General features: G+C 50.9%; 1 protein-coding gene across 6 annotated transcripts in view; it reads left to right on the forward strand.

Annotated features, from left to right (window-relative positions):
• The window catches only part of NTRK3 (neurotrophic receptor tyrosine kinase 3), a 538,421-nt gene that overhangs the window by 265,102 nt on the left and 253,458 nt on the right, over positions 1–19,861 (forward strand). For all 6 annotated transcript variants that reach the window (XM_087856654.1, XM_045813101.2, XM_087856653.1 and 3 more), the window contains 5 exons: positions 8,907–9,064; positions 9,803–9,945; positions 10,380–10,521; positions 10,967–11,263; positions 18,924–18,947. In XM_087856654.1, coding sequence (XP_087712780.1) covers positions 8,907–9,064; positions 9,803–9,945; positions 10,380–10,521; positions 10,967–11,263; positions 18,924–18,947 — 764 coding nt within the window. The remainder of the gene's footprint in view (positions 1–8,906; positions 9,065–9,802; positions 9,946–10,379; positions 10,522–10,966; positions 11,264–18,923; positions 18,948–19,861) is intronic.

A 19,861-nucleotide genomic window follows, 5' to 3' on the forward strand; every position in this document is an offset into this window, starting at 1 on the left:
GGTGAGGGTTCTGAGCCCCCAAAGGCACATGAGACACAGCCAAGATTGCATTGTTAGGGACTGGCTGACCTAGAACTTGAACCCAGGCCTCTGACTTCAGATTGCATGCCCTTTCCATCACTCATAATCTTTTGTCAGCCTATTTGGCTTGCGTATGGGCATCCCGATGGTGGGGGGTGGGAGGCAAGTCTGTGTATTTATTCAATCTGCCTGTGGACTGCTTGGTCTTACTGCCTTCCAAGGCTGATTGATGCACCCCTACCCTCCAGCTATTGTGTACAAACCCTTGTTGGATGGACGGGTGAAAATTCCTGACCACTGCTGGAAAAAATAAGTCGTGTTGACGTGTGTGTCATCAGGGTCATCTCTGTGCATGAAGGACAGCATGTTATGTTGAGGGAACAGATCAAGGAATACATTGGAAAGTAATTGAGACATGGTTGAAATTAGGGAGCCAGGGTTCCGAGGCACTGCTCATGTGTTCCCTTTTACATAGTGACTCAGATCCAAATTCACCAAATGCAGATTGCTTTACTATCTTTACCAAGAGGCGGTAGCCTTGGATCTCTGCCCATGCTGTTAGCTTTTCAACTTGCCTTCCCTCCACCTGGGAAGACGTGAGTTCACGGATGAGTCAAGATCTTAGCTTTTCCAACCCAGCTGGTCAGGGAGGGGAATATTTACATCCAGTGACCTAATAGCCCATTACCCCATGATGGCCTTGTATACCCTACTTATCCTCATGGACCTGCGAGCCCCTCATTCTTTGAAAAGCTGTTCTAGGGCCGGGAAGTACAGAGGTGATCTCAACAGTGTTGGAGAGTTTAGGACAGTACTGCTGTGGGTTGCCTTCCTTTCTTAGGATTTTACCCTCCTCTGGTATGGCCACAGTAGGTATACACAGTTCTCTAGCTGCATAGGGCTAAAGAGATCCCGAGATACACTGATTAAAAACTGCCTGAGCTTGGGGCGCCTGGGTGGCTCAGTCATTAAGCGTCTGCCTTTGGCTCAGGGCATGATCCCAGGGTCCTGGGATTAAGCCCTGCCTCGGGCTTCCTGTTCCACTGGGAGCCTGCTTTTTCTCCCACTCCCCCTGCTTGTGTTCCCTCTCTTGCTGGCTGTCTCTCTCTCTGTCAAATAAATAAATAAAATCTTAAAAAAAAAAAACTACCGGAGCTTGGAAAAAGGTAAATATATACTTATTTGTGTATACAACGCTGAAAACCTAGACAATGTCACAGATGTCACAGACAGCTAAATGTCAGACCATTAGACTTGATGCATTGCATTCATTCCCATCTTTGTAGGTGGAAAAAAACCTTAGCACTAAATGAACAGGACTGCTAAGATCACTACTAACAACGATTTCTGAGATCTGACTCCATGCGAGGCACTGTGCCAAGCAATCTCTCGAATTATGTACGTTCTTTAATTTAATTCTTGTAATAATTTATTGGTTAGGAATTATTCCTATCACTTCACATTCGGGGACGCTGAGGTACTTAGCAAGGTTAAGTATCTTGTGTCGGGTTCCCCATTAGCCAGTGGTAGCATATGGACTCAAGGTCTTGACCACTCTGCTTAGCTGTTTCTCAGCCTCTTAAAACCTGTTTCCAATTCAAGGATCGGTTCTGCAATCATTCTCAAAAAGTGCATGTTTGCAGTTCTTTCTTACGTTGCCCCAGATCTGATCAGGGGCTCTGCCGTAAAGGAGCTAACTGGGGGCTCTCTTTCTTGGGAGTCTCCTGTCTGCTTCTCCCGGAATGCCTCCCCCTTCATCTGTAGGAATCGAGGGACAGCGTCTCTCTGGGGGACATCTGGGGTCTGCAGTTGGCTGAATTATTGAGAAAACGTTCAGTGTTCCTTCTAAAAAATCATTGGATGTGGAATCAATGGTGTGCTGCCCTGGTGACCTGTTTCATGGAGTTTCAGAAACAGTTGTTCCGTGGATATATATTTAAAGAAAATGTCAGATTTCTCCCAGAGGATCATGGGATTCTGCATTCATCTTTGCCCGGGATCAATACACCGGTGAGCTAGATGTGACTTATGGCAGAATGAAGATGTTCCCTCCAGTGTGAGTCAGTGTGTGAGGGCTGCCACGTCCCCGAGTATTTTATTTCTGTCATATTGTTAGATAAGAAAAAAATTACATGGGAAAATAAAGAAGCCCCCCTCTAAGGAGCGCTTGCCCTGGTAGGGGTCAATTTTTTGAGGAAGAGTTGAATGTTGAGAGTGGAAAATTTATCTTTTGGCTGGAGGGGCCTCATGTTGGCTCTTCGCTGTGGCTATGATTAAAATCCAAACAGTCCCAGTTCCTGGCAAATGGAAGAGGGGGTCGTATTTTCTCGTCCGACTTCCTGATTAGTCCACACGGCGCCATCTGCCACGAGCCTTGTAGACTGCCAGGGTCTGCCCAATGGAGCCTGTGGGCTGGGGTGTTGGGGTGGGTTGGGTATTTCCAGGAAGAAAGAATTTTGGCCCTGGAGGAGAGAGGCCAGGGGGAGATGACCTTCTGGGCCGTGGTGGCCGGAAGATTACAAAGCCAGAGTGTGAGGCTTTGAGCCACCTTCTGCAGGATCAGAAGGGGCAAACCGAGGCAGTCCGTGATTTCTGGGCACATTTGATCCTGTCGAGGATCTCTGCCTGCCCCAACCAGACCCTCCCCCACTGGAGGATCCTTGATACAAGAACGAATGCTGTTGGGGTTCTCCATCCAAGGGCTGAGTCTCTACGACCTTTCCAATAGTAGAGAAGGAGACAAAAGAGCCATATATTGAGCACCTATTATGAACAAAGTCCTGTCTCATCTTTGGAGCAACCCTCCATGGGAGGTATCATTATAACCAGTTATACAAATGAGGGATTGAGGCTTGGCCAAGTGAAACAACTGGTCCAAGATCACAGAGCTTATCAATCATAATGGGAATTAGTAGTATGATAATTAGCATTACCGCCACCCAGGTCTGCTGTTTCCAAAGACCAGGGCTCTTTCCTTAAACAACTCAGCAAACTTCCCCCATCCTCCATACTTGCTGTCTCCTTCTGGAAACCAGTCTCAAGATGGTGGGTTCCTGAGTGGAATCACTGGGCGGGGGGGCCCAGACAAGTTACCATCTCAGAGCCCTGGTCATGAGCCGGAGGCTTCCCTTCCTCGTTTCTCACTTACTTTTGTCAGATGAAGGATATGGTCTCGGCTGAGCACCTGGCCCATTGCCCCTCACTAGTCCAGGCTGTGCTTCTCTTATTAAGAGAACTGGAAACATCTTTCAGGACTCCCTTTGGAGTACTTAACACTGTTTCAGTGGCACGGGTTTGCAGAAATTTGAGTTGGCATTGCATTTTTGCTCTCAGAAGTTTCTGGTTATATCAAGATGGTGTTTTTTTTTTTTTTTTTTTTTTTTCCTTACGGAGAAGACTGGAACTGTCTGTCCAGAAATCAGAGCGGGAATCAAAGAGATTGTCTTAGAGATAAAGAATGAATTAGAAAGAAAAGAAGCTTGGATTCTGAATCCCATGATGCAATTCAGGCAAAGGCAAGAGGCACCGGAGGATATAAACCCACAGCACAGAAACCTTCCAGAAATACCCTAAGGACCATTAGTGTATCTTGAACAGGCTTCTCTTAATACCCTGCACGCACAGAGCAGACATGATTAAAACAGATTGGAATATTTCATTTTCTTAAAGCAAAGTGATAATTACCTCTGGTATAATTTGCAGATTTAATCGACTTGGTAAAATATTAACTCGGTATCTGGGATGGGTTTGGGCTGATCCTGGCACTTTCTTTTCTCCCAGTCTTGGCCATGACCGCTTTCCACGGCTCCCAGAGAAGTCCCTGAACGATCATGTTAATAATAGTGTTACTGTAATAATAATTTCTGGTCTCTTTATAGCCCCTTTCAATTCACAAAGCATGTTATCATGTATTATCACTAATCCTCATAATAACTTTGTGCAGGAAGAGGGTCGAGCACAATTAGCCCCATTTTACAGAAGTTAAAGCAGAATCTTGGGGAAGAAGTTACTGGCCATATTAGTTTGCTAGGGTTGCTTTGACAAATCATCAAATTGGGAGGCTTCAAACTGTGGAAAGTGACTCTTTACTCTTCTGGAGGTCAGAAGGCCAAAACTAAGGTGTCACAGGGCCACTCTCCCTTCAGGAGGCTCTGAGGAGGAATCTTTGCTTATCTTTTCTGGCTTCTGGTGGCCCCTGGTGTCCTCGGCTTGTGTCAGTGCCCCTCCTGTCTCTGCCTCCATCTTGGAGGCTGTGCTCCCCATCTCTGTGTCTTTGGCCTCTCCCCTCCTCTCTCTTATAAGGACACCTGTCATTGAATCTAGGGCCCACCCTGAATCCAGAATGATCTTGTCCCATGATCATTCCGTGATCCTTCACTTGATCCCATCCACGTAGACTGTACTCCAGTAAGGTCACATTCATGGGTCTTGGGGGTGAGGACTTGCCCAGATCTTTCGGGGGAGACACAATTCAGTGCATTAGCTTTGCCCAAGGTGACCGCTGGCTCCACTCAAACCTTTGTTTGTGTACCACTTCTGCCATTGTGTTGTTATCTCTGGGAGGCCAGCGCCATCATCACTTGGGCCTCTGGACAGGCTTCCTTGGTTGACTGTAGATCTCCACCCCTTCCCCATTTTCTGTGGCCGGCCCCAGGATTGCCACTGGAAGCACCAGTGCTGTGGAGGGAGAAGAAAGCCAGAGTGATGACTGGAGGAGAGCCAGTGTTTTCTACATACACCGCCATGGCCTAGGCCGTGCAGTGAGGCGTCTGTGTCTGCCTGGATGGGGCTGAGTTTATCTGCGGGACGCCCCTAGGGCCCTGCAATTAGGCCCCAGGCCATGTTGGGGCAAGGGCTGGGTGTGGGTTGAGCTCTGCCCCAAAGCAGCTGCTGCTGTATTATTCTTGGGGCCACCTGTATTATTGATGGGGTGGGGAAGACTTACTTCAGGCTCCTCGAGACAGCGCCCGGAGTCCTGGCCCAAGGCCCCTCTTCGAGACACCGGACTTGCTGGAAGAATGAATGGCATCATGTAGACTGAGGGCTGCCCTTCTCTGCTTCCGGTCCACCTTCCTGAACCCTCTCTCGTCAGGATATGAAGGCTGTGGTAGGTCAGCTCGGTGGGAGGCCCAGGGCACCCCTGTTTTCAGACTCAACATGCTTTCTATTGTGTGTGTGCGCGTGTCTTGCCGGCTAGGAGGAAAGTCCCAGGGGAGAGGGGGAAAGCTGGAGGTTTCTGTGCGGTTTCTAGGAGTCTGTGGAGTAGAGGAAAGGCCGGGTCTCATGGGGCATCCCTTCTAGGGGACCAGGCCCTAGAGGAAAAGGAGGGAAGGAAACAAGAAGCTGTTAATGTGCTCGTGTCTAGCCGTGTCATCCCACCTGATTCTCCCACCAGCCTCAGCACGCTTTGGCACTGTCACCCCTGCAGGGGGCCACCGAGAAGTCGGGGGGCACAGCAGTGTGGGGCTCGGGTAAGGCAGGATTCAGTAAAGCACATGGTCTTGAAGCAGCCCAGCCCAGCCAGCCCCTCACTTGCTGATCTTTTCCACCCAGGTGGATAATTTGTATTTTTACAACTACTTCATAATGAATGACCACATCTTGTCAAGCGAGCATCTGGGAAAACCCAGGCTGACCTGGGTCAGTTTGTGTATATGCAAGCATCTGGACCCTCAGTATCTTTCCAGCAGAGCTGCCCAGCCTCCCCTCGCCGCCCCTGCGGTGTGAATGCAAACACAGATCCACGTCCTCAGGCCTTCCTGTCCTCCACATGCTGGGCAGCCTAGTTTGACCTTCTGCTTTTCCTGACAAAGCCATCACCCGCTTCCTCCCTGACAGGAGGGTTCAATGGGGGTGGTGCGAGGAGGGCATTCCGCATGGTGTTGGGTACGTGGTAGGTGCGACGCAAATGTCATTCCATTTTTATTTCTTAGCTCTCACTTTCTCCTGCCTGCTTGTTTCCTTTCCTCTCTATCCATTGTCTCAGCCATGGCGCCATCTTGCCTTTCCTCTGGGGCAGATGCCTCTGAGACTTCCGGGCCTCATGCTTCACCTTCCTCCTCTAGGACCTCATCCCAGTTCCTCATACACTGAACGTCTTCCTTTCCATTGGTTCCTTCTCTTCTGTTTTCAGCTAAAGACATGTCTCTCCTTCATTGATTTCCTGTCTCCTGGAGCTTAACACCTTGGTGTCATCCTCCACTCTTCCCTTCTGCCTCCAACAAAGCGGCAAATACCACCTTGTCTTCTTTACCATGTCTGTTCCATCTTCCCTTCCCTCTCCCCTGCTTTTACCAGTCTACTCTAGGCCCTTATGAGTGCAGCAGTTCTCAAGTGGGGGTCCAAGGTGCCGTGGCGTCCCCAAGACCCTTTCAGGGAGACCATGAGGTAGAATACTACACATTACTTGCCCTTTTCACTTCCATTCCCCAGAAGGTGTGCAGTTGAGTTTTCCAGAGGCCACTTGACCTGTGATTACATCGTCGCTCTGGTGACGGATGGGAGTTTGTACTAATGTTTTAAAATGTTCTATTTGAATTCCAAAATGGTAGAGGGGTAGGTATGATCTACATGCACAAACGCTCTTTGAGGCCCCCAGTAATTTTTAAGTGTAAAAAGGAGTTCTGAGACCAAAAAACTCGAGAACCGTGACCTTGAGCCTGCCGCCCTACACGTGCCCGTGCGTGAATGAGGGAAGACGCCCCGTCTGGGTGCAGGTAGCCCCGTGCCAGGCACAGGGTCTCATCAAGGCGTGTGAATCAAGGATTCCATCCCCCATTCATCCCGTTGCCTGGGCGCTCTGAGAAATGCACACGCTTCATGCGCAGTGCTGCTAGATTCTTCTTCTCACAGACCCGCTTCGCTCCCATCATTTCGAGCTGTAGGGGCCTCACTGGCTCCCACTGCCCTCTGGATGAATTCCAAGCTTGTTGATGTTTGATGTGGCCGTGAAGGTCCCGCACCATCTGGCTTCCACTCTCGTTTCCAGCTGTATTTCCCAGTGCTCCTTGACATGAACTCTGTGCCCTGGCGCAGCTTTTCTTTCCTGTTTTCCCATCTCAGCCTCCAGCATCGCCGTGAACTCTTCCCCTGGTCTCTGCCCAGGAGCCGCAGAGTTGGGGGTCGTGCTGACTCCTCCGCGTCTCCCTTCACACCCAGCAGTGCCTTGCACGGGGTAGACGGGGTGGAGAGTGTGTGGGGTGCGGAGTCCAGCAGGCTGAGGCTTGCAGCCCTGCTTTGTCACACCCCAGCCCAGGGACTTCGAGCATGAGACTTAACCCCTCCAAACGCGAGAGGAGGGTCCCTGCTCTGGACAGGGACAGTGCTGGCTGTCTCCTAGGGTGGCTGTGGGAGCGGATGCTCTGTGAAGGCTAGGTCCCTTCTCTTTTTCTGAAAGAGTGCAGGGAAAAGCCAGCGTACTTTTGGACAAGGGGATATCATGCAAAGGTGTTGGCAGCTTCTCCCTGTGGTGTCCCACTGGCTGGGACAGACACGCTGACTCCTCCTCCAGGGCCTCACTTTTTCCTATAAGCTGATCAGTCCTGCTGCATGCCGAACCACTTTGGAATTCCACCCCTTGTCCCGGATATCCCGGGTCTTCCTGCCTCTCCTGCTGGGCACCGACAGATTTGTCTCCTTACTGGCCCAGTGAGAGAATCCTGTTCCTTCTACTGATCCAGACATTTGATTTACTGGGTGCCCTTTACTTGAAGAGTCTTACATCAGTGAGTGCCATTGTCCTCCTAATGGGATAACCCCATTTAGAGGGGCAGGGACTTGCTCTCAGTCACAGGGAAAGTCAGTGGAGAAGGAAGGCCTTGAACTTGACGCTTTCTCCATCAGATGCTCTTCTTCACCAAACTGAGTGCTCCTGGAGAACAGAGACTCATTCAGCTCTGTATCAACAGCACTCAGCTCGTAGCCAGACATGGAAGAGGTGCTTAGTATGGATTTTGTTGAATTTGTGAAGAAGAAAGCTGGTCCCAGGATGGGCTCTGAGCAGATCTTGGAAATCGCTAACTACCTACTCCCCAGGGAGAGTAACTCTTTCCTTCCTCCTTCCCTCCCTCTGTTCCCTCCTTTTATTCATTCAACAGGTATTTATGTGTCAGGCTCAGTTGTAGATACGGGCGATAGAGCAAAGAACCAAACAGGCAATTTCTCGAGCTCAATGGAGCTTAATTTTTATTTGGGGAGACAGATAATAAACAAGCAAATAAATGTTTAAAGTGATGCTGGGCAGTGACAAATACTCCGGGGAAGAAGATAGTAGGGCGGGGACGGGGCAGTGCTGAGGCAGGGGTTGGTGGTAGCTTACTTATAGCAGTGGTTAGAGAACGCCATAGGATTCTTCAATGAAGTGAGATAGCCAATATAGCAGATATGTTACAGGTAAGAACTCTGCAGGCAGAAGGGACAACAAGTGCAAAGGCCCTGAGGCAGGACCAGGCTGGTCATGCTAGTGAACTTGACAGACAGCAAGGTCAGTGTGGCTGGAGAAGCGGAAGGGGGTGTGAGGTAGGAGATGAGGCCAGAGAGGTGGCAGAGAGCAGCGCAGACCCTGTAGGCCTTTGACCTTGACGTTCAATGGGATGGGAAACCACTGGAGGGTTTTGGGAAGAGGAGCATCCCAAGCTGACATAGTTAAAAGGGTCTCGTTGGCAGGTGAGTTACGTGGAGTGGATTTCTTTTTTCTTTTTCTTTTTTTTTCCAAATGAGTATATTAGTGCAAAATCTAAATGAATTCCTGGACTTGGAAGTATTTTTTCATTTCTTTTGAGACCTTGCTCAACCCCCTTTCTCTCCCTAATCCCTGACGCGCAGGTGGGGGTGTCCCTCACAGTCTTTGGTTCAGGAGGTCCCTTCCCCTGTCTCCTTGCCCACAGGAGATTGGAGCAGAACTTCTTCAACTGCAGCTGCGACATCCGCTGGATGCAGCTGTGGCAGGAGCAGGGGGAGGCCAAGCTCAACAGCCAGCACCTCTCCTGCATCAGTGCCGATGGCTCCCAACTGCCCCTGTTCCGCATGAACATCAGCCAGTGTGGTGAGTGAGCCGCCGGGCCCCAGCAGGCTCCGGGGAGAGCTCCCTCAGACCCTGCGCAGGAGCCTGGAGAGCCAGGGCCTTCCGGTCCCCACCCCCCACCTCCATACACACACTCCCGGCCTTGAACTCTGCATCGGGTGCAGATCTGGCTTACCCTTTACCTCCTGGCTCATTCCTGTCCCTCCACGAGCCTGGAATGAAGACAGGGGTTGAGTGGCCCCTTCTCAATGGACCGGAGGCCTTTCTCTCTGTGAGTTACTGGTCAACCAGATCCGAAGGAGTCTGTCTCAAAGCAGGGCCTCTGGACCTTCTGGATCAGGAGCATCTTTTCTAGAAAAGCGGATTCCTGGGCCCAACAGACTTAATGGGGTCCCAGAATGTCTCAGAATGGGTCTCGGAAATTGGAATTTCTAGCAAACTCCTCATGGGAGTCTGAAGCAGACGACAGTTTGAGAGCCAGAGCCCAAAGTGGAAGATGCCATTTGACCTTATGGCTGGAACTATATTCTTTGAGCACCTGCCCCAACCCCACCTGCTGCCTGCCTTGTGGGAGAGCCCAGCTGGGCTTAAATTCTGAGCTCTGACGTCTGCAGGGAGGTGCCGTGAAGATTCTGGGACTCGGGGGCCTTCCAAGAGCTCAAGCAGGTTGTGTTGAGAAGTGCCACCATCGACCCTAGGGACAAAGTTTTGGTATTAAGTGTTGGCTTATCTTTTCACTCATCCTGTCCTCCCTCCCAGACCTTCCTGAGATCAGTGTGAGCCACGTGAACCTGACCGTGCGAGAGGGTGACAATGCTGTCATCACGTGCAATGGCTCTGGATCACCTCTGCCCGATGTGGACTGGATAGTCACTGGACTGCAGTCCATCAACACCCACCAGGTGGGCGCTCTGGGCTCTGGCCCCATCGGGAGGCTGGGGAGCCTTCACTTCTTAGTCTAAATGAGCTAAATCATGAGTAGAAGCAAGAGATGTGAGGAGAAGGAAGAAGAGGGAAAGTTTGTGCATACTTGGTTCTCATGCAGCTGCAATCTTTTCTAGCCCACCTGAGCTTCAGCATGCTAATAAACTTCTCTGTACCTTAGTTTTCTCATCTGTAAAATGGGTATAATGCTACCGTTCACCCCATAGGGTAAATGTGAGGATTTCCTGAGCTCTTGACTGTGGAGAGCCTGGTGCTCGGTCAGTGTGTGCGGCAGGAGGAAAGGCCTCCTTCTCTTTCTGCACAGCTGTCTTTTTGATTCCTGAAGGTGTTTGGGAGGTGGTGAGGAGTCACCTTCTAGAAACTGATTGTTGTTGTTTTATTGCGGTTTTAGACAAATCTGAACTGGACCAACGTACATGCCATCAACCTGACTCTGGTCAATGTGACAAGCGAGGACAACGGCTTCACCCTGACGTGCATTGCGGAGAACGTGGTGGGCATGAGCAATGCCAGCGTGGCCCTCACCGTGCACTGTGAGTGGCTGCCCTCATGGAGGGGGGCTGTGTACCGAAGGTCATGCAGGAGGCGGGAGGCGGGGGCAGGTGTGCTAGGGGGCAGGACCAAGCAAGTCAGTCCTTGGCTGCAACCCCAGACAGGGTGTCCCTGTCCCTCAGAAGATGGTATGCCTGCAACTCATCTATGCTTCAGGATACCCCCACGTTGGCCCCCGTCTGTCTTCTCTTCACCCCCTAGAAGGTCAGGGGAAGGGGCCCTCCAGTTGTGGTGGACCTGGGAAGCATGGGTGAAGATAGCCCTCTCTTCCCCCCTTTTGGGAAGGTGCTGGGGGAGCCTCTGAGCCCCTTGGTCTTTTCCGAGCTGGATGGGGAAGAACTGGGCTCCGCATCCCAGTGTCTGGTGGGCTGCTCTGGGGCCCAGGAGGCTCCGTGTGCCGGGAGTCAGCGGGCCTGTCCCCTGCAGACCCTCCGCGCGTGGTGAGCCTGGAGGAGCCGGAGCTGCGGCTGGAGCACTGCATCGAGTTCGTGGTGCGTGGCAACCCGCCGCCCACGCTGCACTGGCTGCACAACGGGCAGCCGCTGCGGGAGTCCAAGATCACCCACGTGGAGTACTACCAGGAGGGCGAGGTCTCCGAGGGCTGCCTGCTCTTCAACAAGCCCACCCACTACAACAACGGCAACTATACCCTCATTGCCAAAAACCCGCTGGGCACGGCCAACCAGACCATCAATGGCCACTTCCTCAAAGAGCCCTTCCCAGGTGAGGGCTGTGCAGCCTGACGGCGCGCCGACTCCTTCTGGAAGGGTGCGGGGCGGGCGCTGTAGCTTGAGAGAGGTCGCGGCATTGACTGGATACTGTTATGTCGGGTAAACCAAACTCACCCTGGGGCAGAGTCAGCTCCCGCCAGCGTTTTGTGTCAGCCGGATAAAGCCTCCGTTTTTCCGCAACTGTCAGAGTGAAAAAACCAAGGACCCCCCCCCCCCCCGCCCCAAGAAATGCACAGTTGTGCACACATGAATGTGCCCTGTTCTGGTAGAGAAAGGGCCTGAGAGCTAGATGAGAAAGACAGAGAACCTTGACCCCGTCCTTTATCTGTTGTGAAACTCAGGGCACGATAGTTTGCTTGTCTGAGCCTCAATTTCCCTCATCTGTGAAATGGGCATGAGGACATTGCTCCTTGAGGACTCAGGACTTCCTGTCCACAAAACACGTGCCACAGGCTTTGGCACATAACGATGGTTCGATGACCTTCATTGCAGGGGTCTCGGGGTCTCTCCAGTCACCGCCTCCTACTTGCTGGTTGATAGCAAGGCTTGGCGAAGGGGTAGGCTTCCAGCTCGGAGCTTTCTCTCTTGTTCTGTGGTAGTTTGTGGGGGAGTACCCGATGTCCTCAGCCTGCGATGGCACTCATGTCGAGTGGGCCAGGGGGAGTAACTGAAGGAATGAAAGAACTTCGTTTGTTGACTCGTTGGGAGGTGACTCTGTCTCTGTCTGGGCTACAGCATTTCCAGTACCTTCCTAAGTTGCAGGAGAAGAAAACCCCCAGAGAGTTCCGTGTACGTGGTTGTAGCGTCTCTTGGTGGGGTCAGCAGTTGATGGGTTTCTGTCAATGAAACCGAGCGTCGTTGATGACCTTGATGATTTCTGCTGGGTGCAGGCTGGATGACGTTCAATCTCCAGGACTCAGGGGTTCTAGCGAGATAAATAAAGGGGAGTGAGAAGACCGATCACATGCACACGCACACATACACGCACACGCAGAAAGGGGGGCAGCAGGAGCCAGCACGGTGCCACAGCTGCTTATGGGAAGGTGACCTCCCAGCCCACAGGTACCGGGTAGCAGCTCCAGGAGGCCTTACTTATCTCAGTGCAAGGAAATTGAGCTAGAAGCTCCGAGAGTGAAAGCTACACGGGAAGCCAAATTCTTGCCGCTGAGGTCCAGGGGAGGGCGGTGGCCGTGCCATCGCTCAGGAGAGTGTCCAGAACGTGCTGGCGTTTAAGACCCTGGCGGTCCCATTTGGTCCAGCATTTCCAGCATCGTCCCCAGCACGCCCAGTGGAAGGCCTCGGGACTTTTCCCATCTCTGCTCGGGGAGCTAGAAGAGTCCCTGCGGCTCTGTGGAAGGAGCAGCTTATAGACACAGAGATACTTTGCACTGCTGGGCCACACAGGTGAGGCCTTGCTGGTGTGGAGGGCTAGAGAGGTCCCCTGAAGCAATGCTTGTTTCCAAAAGGAAGCTCCTGGGGTCTGGGGAGAGTGGGGAGCCCTGGAATGCTCTGGAGGGTAGGTGAGCCACTCTGGGCTCCTCCCCACAGAGGCTGTCCTGGGAGCAGTTCTGTGTATCCTCCCAGCCATAAAGACACCCTTTCTGTCCCCAAGAGACGTAGCAGCCCCTTCCCACCTTATCAGCTCCGCTTAGGCGGGTGGTTCTTAAAGAGGGGTCCCTGGACCAGCAGCATCACCATCACCGTCACCTGGGCGTGCGTTAGATTCTCCAGCCCCACCCGGACCTGCTGAATCAGAAACCTTGGGGTGTTTGAACAATCAGCTGTCGTGTTGTTTGGTGAGCTCTGGCCAGGAGGGGGAGGCAGGGGAGAGTCACGGGGGAGCTCGAAGGGAAACAGCCCACCGGAAGGCATTTTCCTCAGACCCAGGTGCACCCCGCCCGGGCTGCCCAGTGTGAAGGTTTGCTTGTTTTATGAACCTGAAGGAATCAGTGGATGATGAAAAGGCAGTGACAGGGAAAAGATGGGCCAGTCGTGTCAAATGACAAAACGTCTAAACGTTCGGGAGAGTAAATTATCTGGAGGAGCAGGCAGTAAACCTCATCCCTGCCGAGCTCTGGATATAAGACTGTCTGTGGATTCCCCCCTCTTCCCTTTTGCCCTGAGTGTGTTGCGACATTGTATTTATCACAGCGACTCCTTTCTTGCTCCCAGGCAAGCCGAGCATAGAGGTTAAGAGCGAGGGTTCTGGAATCAGGCAGATCGAGGTGCAAATTCCATCCATGACCCGACCAGACAGGTGGCCTCAGCTCCTAGAACGGGGTTGGCGTGTGGTACGTGGCTGGCATGCAGGGAAGGACGATCTCCACACTGCCTCTACTTTTCCATCTGTGGAATGGGAACGAGAACAAACGCTCCCTCCCTAAGTTGCCATGAGGATTAAGTGAAGTACGCTAAGGGTTTAGCTCTGTGTTGAGACAGAGGAAGGGCGCACCATCTGTCAGCTATTGTTAGGATTCTTGGGATGGAGGGATGCAGTGAACGTAGGAGTTCTAGAAGCAGTGTTCTCGATTCTCACAGATAGGCTCCGGGCGGTGTCGTCTGTAGGGCTGTGGAACCATCCGCGCTGCCAGGTTCAGAGTCTCTCTAAATCGCTCATCAGCTTTGTCACCTCAGGCAAATTACTCAGCCCCTGCTTCTGCCTCAAAGGCTGTGGTGAAGATTGGCTCACACACAGTGGTTAATCCACCAAACCGGCTTACGATAGGGCTTGACACAGAAAGCACACAGCTACACACGCAAGGGCGACTGAAAAGGGATCTCTTTTGGGGGCAGAACAAGATCTGAAGGTAACGGTCTCCTTTTCTGATTCTTCATGGTCCTGAGCCCCATGGGAGAGATTTGATTGGAATGAATATATTTAATGGAGGAATCTGGAAACGCAGAGACTTCCATCAGTAAGGATTTTCTCCGAGTAGGACGTGAAATGAAAATGTTCTGGATAAGATTTTTTTTTTTGTTTTGTTGTTTTTCAAACTGCACATGCTATACAAATGTTGGATTTCCTTCTGCGTTTTCAGGGAAGGGCTAGCATTCAGCATGGGATCCAGCCTTGGGGAAGGAGGTCCCTGCAAGGATTGGTTAGGGAGGTTGGTTCTAGAAGCGTGGAGCTAAATCCTCTTTGGTGTTGCAGGAATTTAGAGGGGCTGCCGGAGGGGATCTGGGCATGAGAGTGGGAAGCCACGAGGCATCAGGGATTCATGTGTCAGGAGGGGAGGAACTGGAGAGGCTGAGGGTGATGGCAGGGTGGGAGTTGGTAGCTAGACGGTTGTAGTCTGGGGGAGAGCGTGAAGTTCCTTAGATGATGATGTGATAGAAGGAGGCATGTTGCCAAGGGGTGTGTGTGTGTGTGTGTGTGTGTGTGTACAACAAATACCTGAGAATACTTGACAAAATGTTTAGGAGTAAGTGAGCTGCCATAACTCTTAAATTCTCATTTTTTACTTGGCCAGGAGGCCCAGTTATTTCACGGAGATTTTTACAACAGCAGAAACCAGAATTCCCTCAGGACGCTGGGTACAAACAATGGGAGAAATCACTGCCCCAGCGTGCTCAGCCCTGAGCCTTGGTCAAGGCTGCTTTCCTCACCCTAAGTAACTTGTGGAGACTAGACTGTGGCCCCCGGCTGCTGGTGCTGGGCGGGGGGAGGGGAGCGGTTTCTCTCCCAGTCTGAGCCACTGGCAGCTGCGTGCAGCGGAGGGGAGATGGGGCCTCTGTGTGGGATGGGTGGTGCGAGTGATGCCTGGGCACAGCCTAAGCTCGGGGCATCTAGTCTCAACGACTCGTCTCAGTCTGCCTCTTTGTCTGGACACAAGCTGCTGTCTCCCTCCTCCCTTCTCTGTACCCCGCTGGCTTTTCCCACAAGGCCCTTCTTGACGGGTTTTGGGACTGGGAGAGGTGCGGTCTGGGACTGGGGTGGCATTCGTGCCCACCCCATTTGTATTCAGACAGCACATTGGCGTATGGATCCAGTTGTCCTTCCCAACTGCTGATGGGTAGGGGGTGAGGATCATTCCTGGGTACCATCCTCTTCCAGTGCAGAATTCTGAGTCCCCCCACTGTAGAGGGGACCCAGGGGGTCTTCCTGTTCCAAGGCTCCTGTGCTTCCCGGGTAGATGAGTGTTCCCAGGCTTCAGCAAGGGAACTGAGCACGTAGGCTGATTGGGAGCTTACAGCGTTCATAGACTCGGCCAAAACAGTGGCCTGATGTGAGAATATTCTCTAATAACCAGGAGCCTTAGGAGAAATATGCAAATCAGTGTTAACTGTGGATTGACCTGGCGCCTGTTTTTCCCTCAGGCTCTGAAGCCAAGGCTAGGGCCCCTCTTCTCCAGCCTCCCCCCCATCAGGCATTTGGCACCTACAGTTTATAAGAGGGTGGTAGCATGAAGGGCAGGCTCAGGGATTGGGAGAAAGCTCTGTTGGTCTTCTCCGAAGGACGTGAAATGGACAACAGACAAGCCAGCTGTTAACGGTGCATTTACTGTGAACAGGACTTTCTCTAGACTCCTTCACAGAAATCAGCACTTGCCCCACAGGTGGTTAGAGAAGACTATTTGCTCGTGCATATTTAATAGAGCCATAATTACAATGACTGTGAGGACTTAGACATGGGCCTGAAGACCGAGGAATGAATGAATGAATGAATGAATGAATGAATGAATGAATGAATGAGTCGTTCTTATTTTTCAGGGTGTGGTAGGCTTGTGGCCGCAGTAGATGTAACATAATGCAGTGGTTCTCAAAGGGATCAACAGCACCTGCATCACCTGAAAACTTGGTAGAAATGCAAATTCCCAAGACCTTCCCCAGACCTCCTGACTCAGAAACTCTGGGGTGAGGACCAATAATCCATGTTTATTGAAAAAAAAAATATTTTTTTTAAATTTTAATTTTAAGATTTTTTTAACCATCATCATTTTGAAATAGTTTAAGATTTACCCACTAGGGGCGCCTACATGGCTCAGTGGGTAAAGCGTCTGCCTTTGGCTTGGTTCATGATCCCAGGATCCTGGGCTCAGCGGGGAGCCTGCTTCTCCCTCTCCTTCTGCCCCTCCTCCCTGCTTGTGTTCTCTCTCTCTCTCTGCTCTCTCTCTGCTCTCTCTCTCTCTCTCTCAAATAAATAAATAAATAAATCTTTTAAAAAAGGCTTTACCCCCTCAAAGTAATAAAATAGTACAAAGAACTTCCTTACACCCTTCACCCAGCTTCCCCAAATGGTATCACATTACCTAAGCATGGATGTGCAAAAACAGTGTATTAACACTGACACTACTGTTGAATCTGCAGACCTGACTTTTGTCTGCTGCTGCCCTTTCTTCTCTAGGACCCAATGCAGGATCATACACCGAATTTAGATGCTCTATCACCTTATACTCTTTCAGTCTGGGACAGTTCCTCCGTCTGTCTTTGTCTTTCATGAGCTGGACACTTTAAAAAAAAAAAAAAGATTTATTTATTTATTTGAGAGAGAGAGAGCATGAGAGTGGGGTGAGGGGCAGAGGGAGAGAGAATCCTAAGCAGACTTGCCGCTGAGTGCGGAGCCCCGTGTGGTCGACCCCATGACCCTGAGATCATGACCTGAGCTGAAATCAAGAGACGCTCAATGGACTGAGCCACCCAGGCACCCCAAGCTGGATGCTGTTGAAGGATACTCACTAGTTATATTGTGGACTTCCCCCCTATGTGGGTTTGTCTGCTGCTGCCTCATAATTCAATGCCGGTTATGCATTTTTGGCACGAACAGCACAGAAACGATACTGTGCTCTTTTAGGACATCACAGCAGGGGGCACGTAGTGTCTACACCTCTAGTTCCTGGTGATGTTAATTAACTCTATCACTGGGTCGCCATGGTGTCTGCCTGGCTTCTCCACTGCAAGGTGATTTTTTTCCCTTTGTACCTAATGAGTGTAATGTTTTGAAACTTTGTAAATGTCTTGTGTCTTATCACACTTTCACACATTAATTTTAGCATTCATTGATGATTCTTGCCTGAAACAGTTATTACTGTGGTATTTATCAATGGTGATTTTCCTCCTTCTGTCATTCCTTCTACATTTGTTAGGTGGAATTCTACTGTAAGGAAGAGCATTCTCTTCTTCCCCTATGTGTTGATTCAGTTGCTTCTTTACATTGGTATGGACTTGTGGGTGTTGACTTTGTGCTGTGACTTACAATCTGTGTCGTTGGCCCCAGCTGCCATAAGACAGTAGCACAGACTCGGTGGCTTAAACGAGAGACCTTTCTTTTTCTCACAGTCCCGGAGGTTCGAAGTCTGATCGAGGCGTCAGCATGGTTGGTTCCTTCTGGGGCCTCTCTCCTTGGCTTGCAGATGGCGGTCTTCTTTCTGCGTCTGCACATGGCCTTCCCTCTGTGTGTGTCTGCGTCCTAATCGCCTCCTCTTATAAGGACACCAGCCATATTGGATTAGTGTGCACCCTAATTCGTTTATTTTAACTTAATTACCTCTTTAAAGACCCTGTCTCCCAATACAGTCCTATTCTGAAGTACTGGACATTAGGGCTTCACCATAAGAATTTGGGGCGGATATAATTCAGCCTGTAACAATGTATGGCTCTCTTTATTTATTTTGTTGCTTAAATTGTCCCAAATTCGGTCATTGGAAGCTCCTTCACTTTGGCTCCCGTGTTCTTCTCCCATGCTGCCGTTAATTTGGAGCGCTCTCTTACTTTCTAGTACCACAAGATGTTCCAGGCACGTCTTGTACTTTCTCTGCCCCAGGCCTGAAATTATGCATTTCTCCAAGGAGCCCTCATTCCTTTAATTGGAGAACGGTACTGATCACCCAGTCGATGATTCTACTGCGTGCTAGAATCGGAGAATGTCTGATGGAGACGCTAAGAGCCCAGACTTGGGTTTGAATCCAGCGCAGTCTGTTCCCTCATTGAGATTCAGTTAGTCACTTAATCTCTAGAAGCCTGTTTCTATTTCTTTTAAATGGGGATAATGCTCCCCACCTCCTCAGAGGGTTATAAGGACAGAGTGATGTGTTACATAAAGCACTGAGCCCAGCCCCCGGCTTGTAATCAACGTCTAATAATGATGCGCTTTCACCATTAGCTGAGCCATTTCTAGAGGCAAAGATCCAGTAGCACATTTTCATCTGGGGGATGGGCAGCTTCATAGAGGGATTCCCAGGGACATCTCAGGGATCCTGCTAGAATAAACTCTACGTATCAGTTTGAGGAATTCTGTCTTGGGATCATAGCAGGCATTTTCAAGAAAGGTCCAGGGAAGCCCACCCTGCAGCATTTCTTCTTGGCTTTGAGGTACCACCAATACCCCCAGCACTCTGGGTACCTGAAGGAGAGAGGACTGTGGGTGAGACATTCTGTCTAGATGTAATTTTCCATCTCATAGACCCCAGGGAGGCTGGGCCACCTCCCTGAGAAGCAGGAGCTTCATCTCTCGTTCCTTCTCCACTTGGAAGACCACCCCCTGAAGGGGTAGTGTAGCGTGGGGGAGGGGAGATATGTCAAGGATTTTAGTTTTCAGTTGCCGTGGTAACGGGACACTCGTGGTGAGTGGGAGAGGTTGTACCTATGAAGAAGATATAGTGCATCTGTTCTGGTTTTTACTACGCTTGTTAATTATCTCTTTGTCTTTTTTGCAGAGAGCACGGATAACTTTGTCTCTAGTAAGTCCGCTTTACCTTTTGCTTTGAAACTGATTTATTCTGATACTTTAGGTAATTACTGATTCCACATAGCCCTCTTCCCGATTCCACGGCCAGCCCCAGACCTGTGGCAGCTGACAGCATCTGAGGGAACTGTGAAGGGGAACCAGAGAGTAGAAATACTTCTTGGGTAGTTCCAGTCGCACACCTCTTGGGCTCTGTGCCTCAGTTTCCCCCAGGGAGTTCCCTGAGGTCTGATCATGTTGTGGGTCCCTCTGCCTGGATGGGAAGGGGTGATGTCAGGAAGGACATGGGGTTTCACACGGCCAGGTAGCCTTGATGATCGTCTCCGTTGTCCTTGCGGAGAGAATGGGCAACCTCTAAACCCTTGCTTCTCACCTGCTCTGAAGACCCCAGAATCTGGCTGGGACTCAACCTTGTGAGTGATTTACAGGGTCTCCTGATAGGCTTGTGTGTCCTCAAGTGGAATTATTATTTTTTTAAAGTAGGTTCCATGCTCAGCATGGAGCCCAATGAGGGGCTTGAGCTCACAACCCTGAGATCAAGACCTGAGCTGAGATCAAGAGCCACCTAGGAACCCCTAAAGGGGAATTATTTAGGCTCATTTTAAAAGCAATCTGGGGCTAGGACTAGATAATCGCCCCCAAGTTTGGTGTTTTGCTCGTGGGCTATGGGGTAATCTGTTTTTACGGCTTTCCCTTTTCTCCCCCGTGGGAGAGGAGCAGCAGCAGTGCTGTCCTTTCTGCCCTATGTGTGGCCTGAGGTAGTGGACAGTCCTGTTGAGCACACCCCTTACTGCTGGGCGCGGGTGTGCAGATCATCTGCGATTCCTCCATCTGTGGTCTGAGAGGACTCGCCGTCTCCCAGAGTGTCCCTCCAGGGAATTCTGAATTGGGGCCGTTTCCTGCCCAGGA

The sequence above is a fragment of the Ursus americanus genome, chromosome 28 (assembly GCF_024610735.1).
Source record: "Ursus americanus isolate L20-20 chromosome 28, mUrsAme1.1.p, whole genome shotgun sequence".
Lineage (NCBI taxonomy): Eukaryota > Metazoa > Chordata > Mammalia > Carnivora > Ursidae > Ursus > Ursus americanus.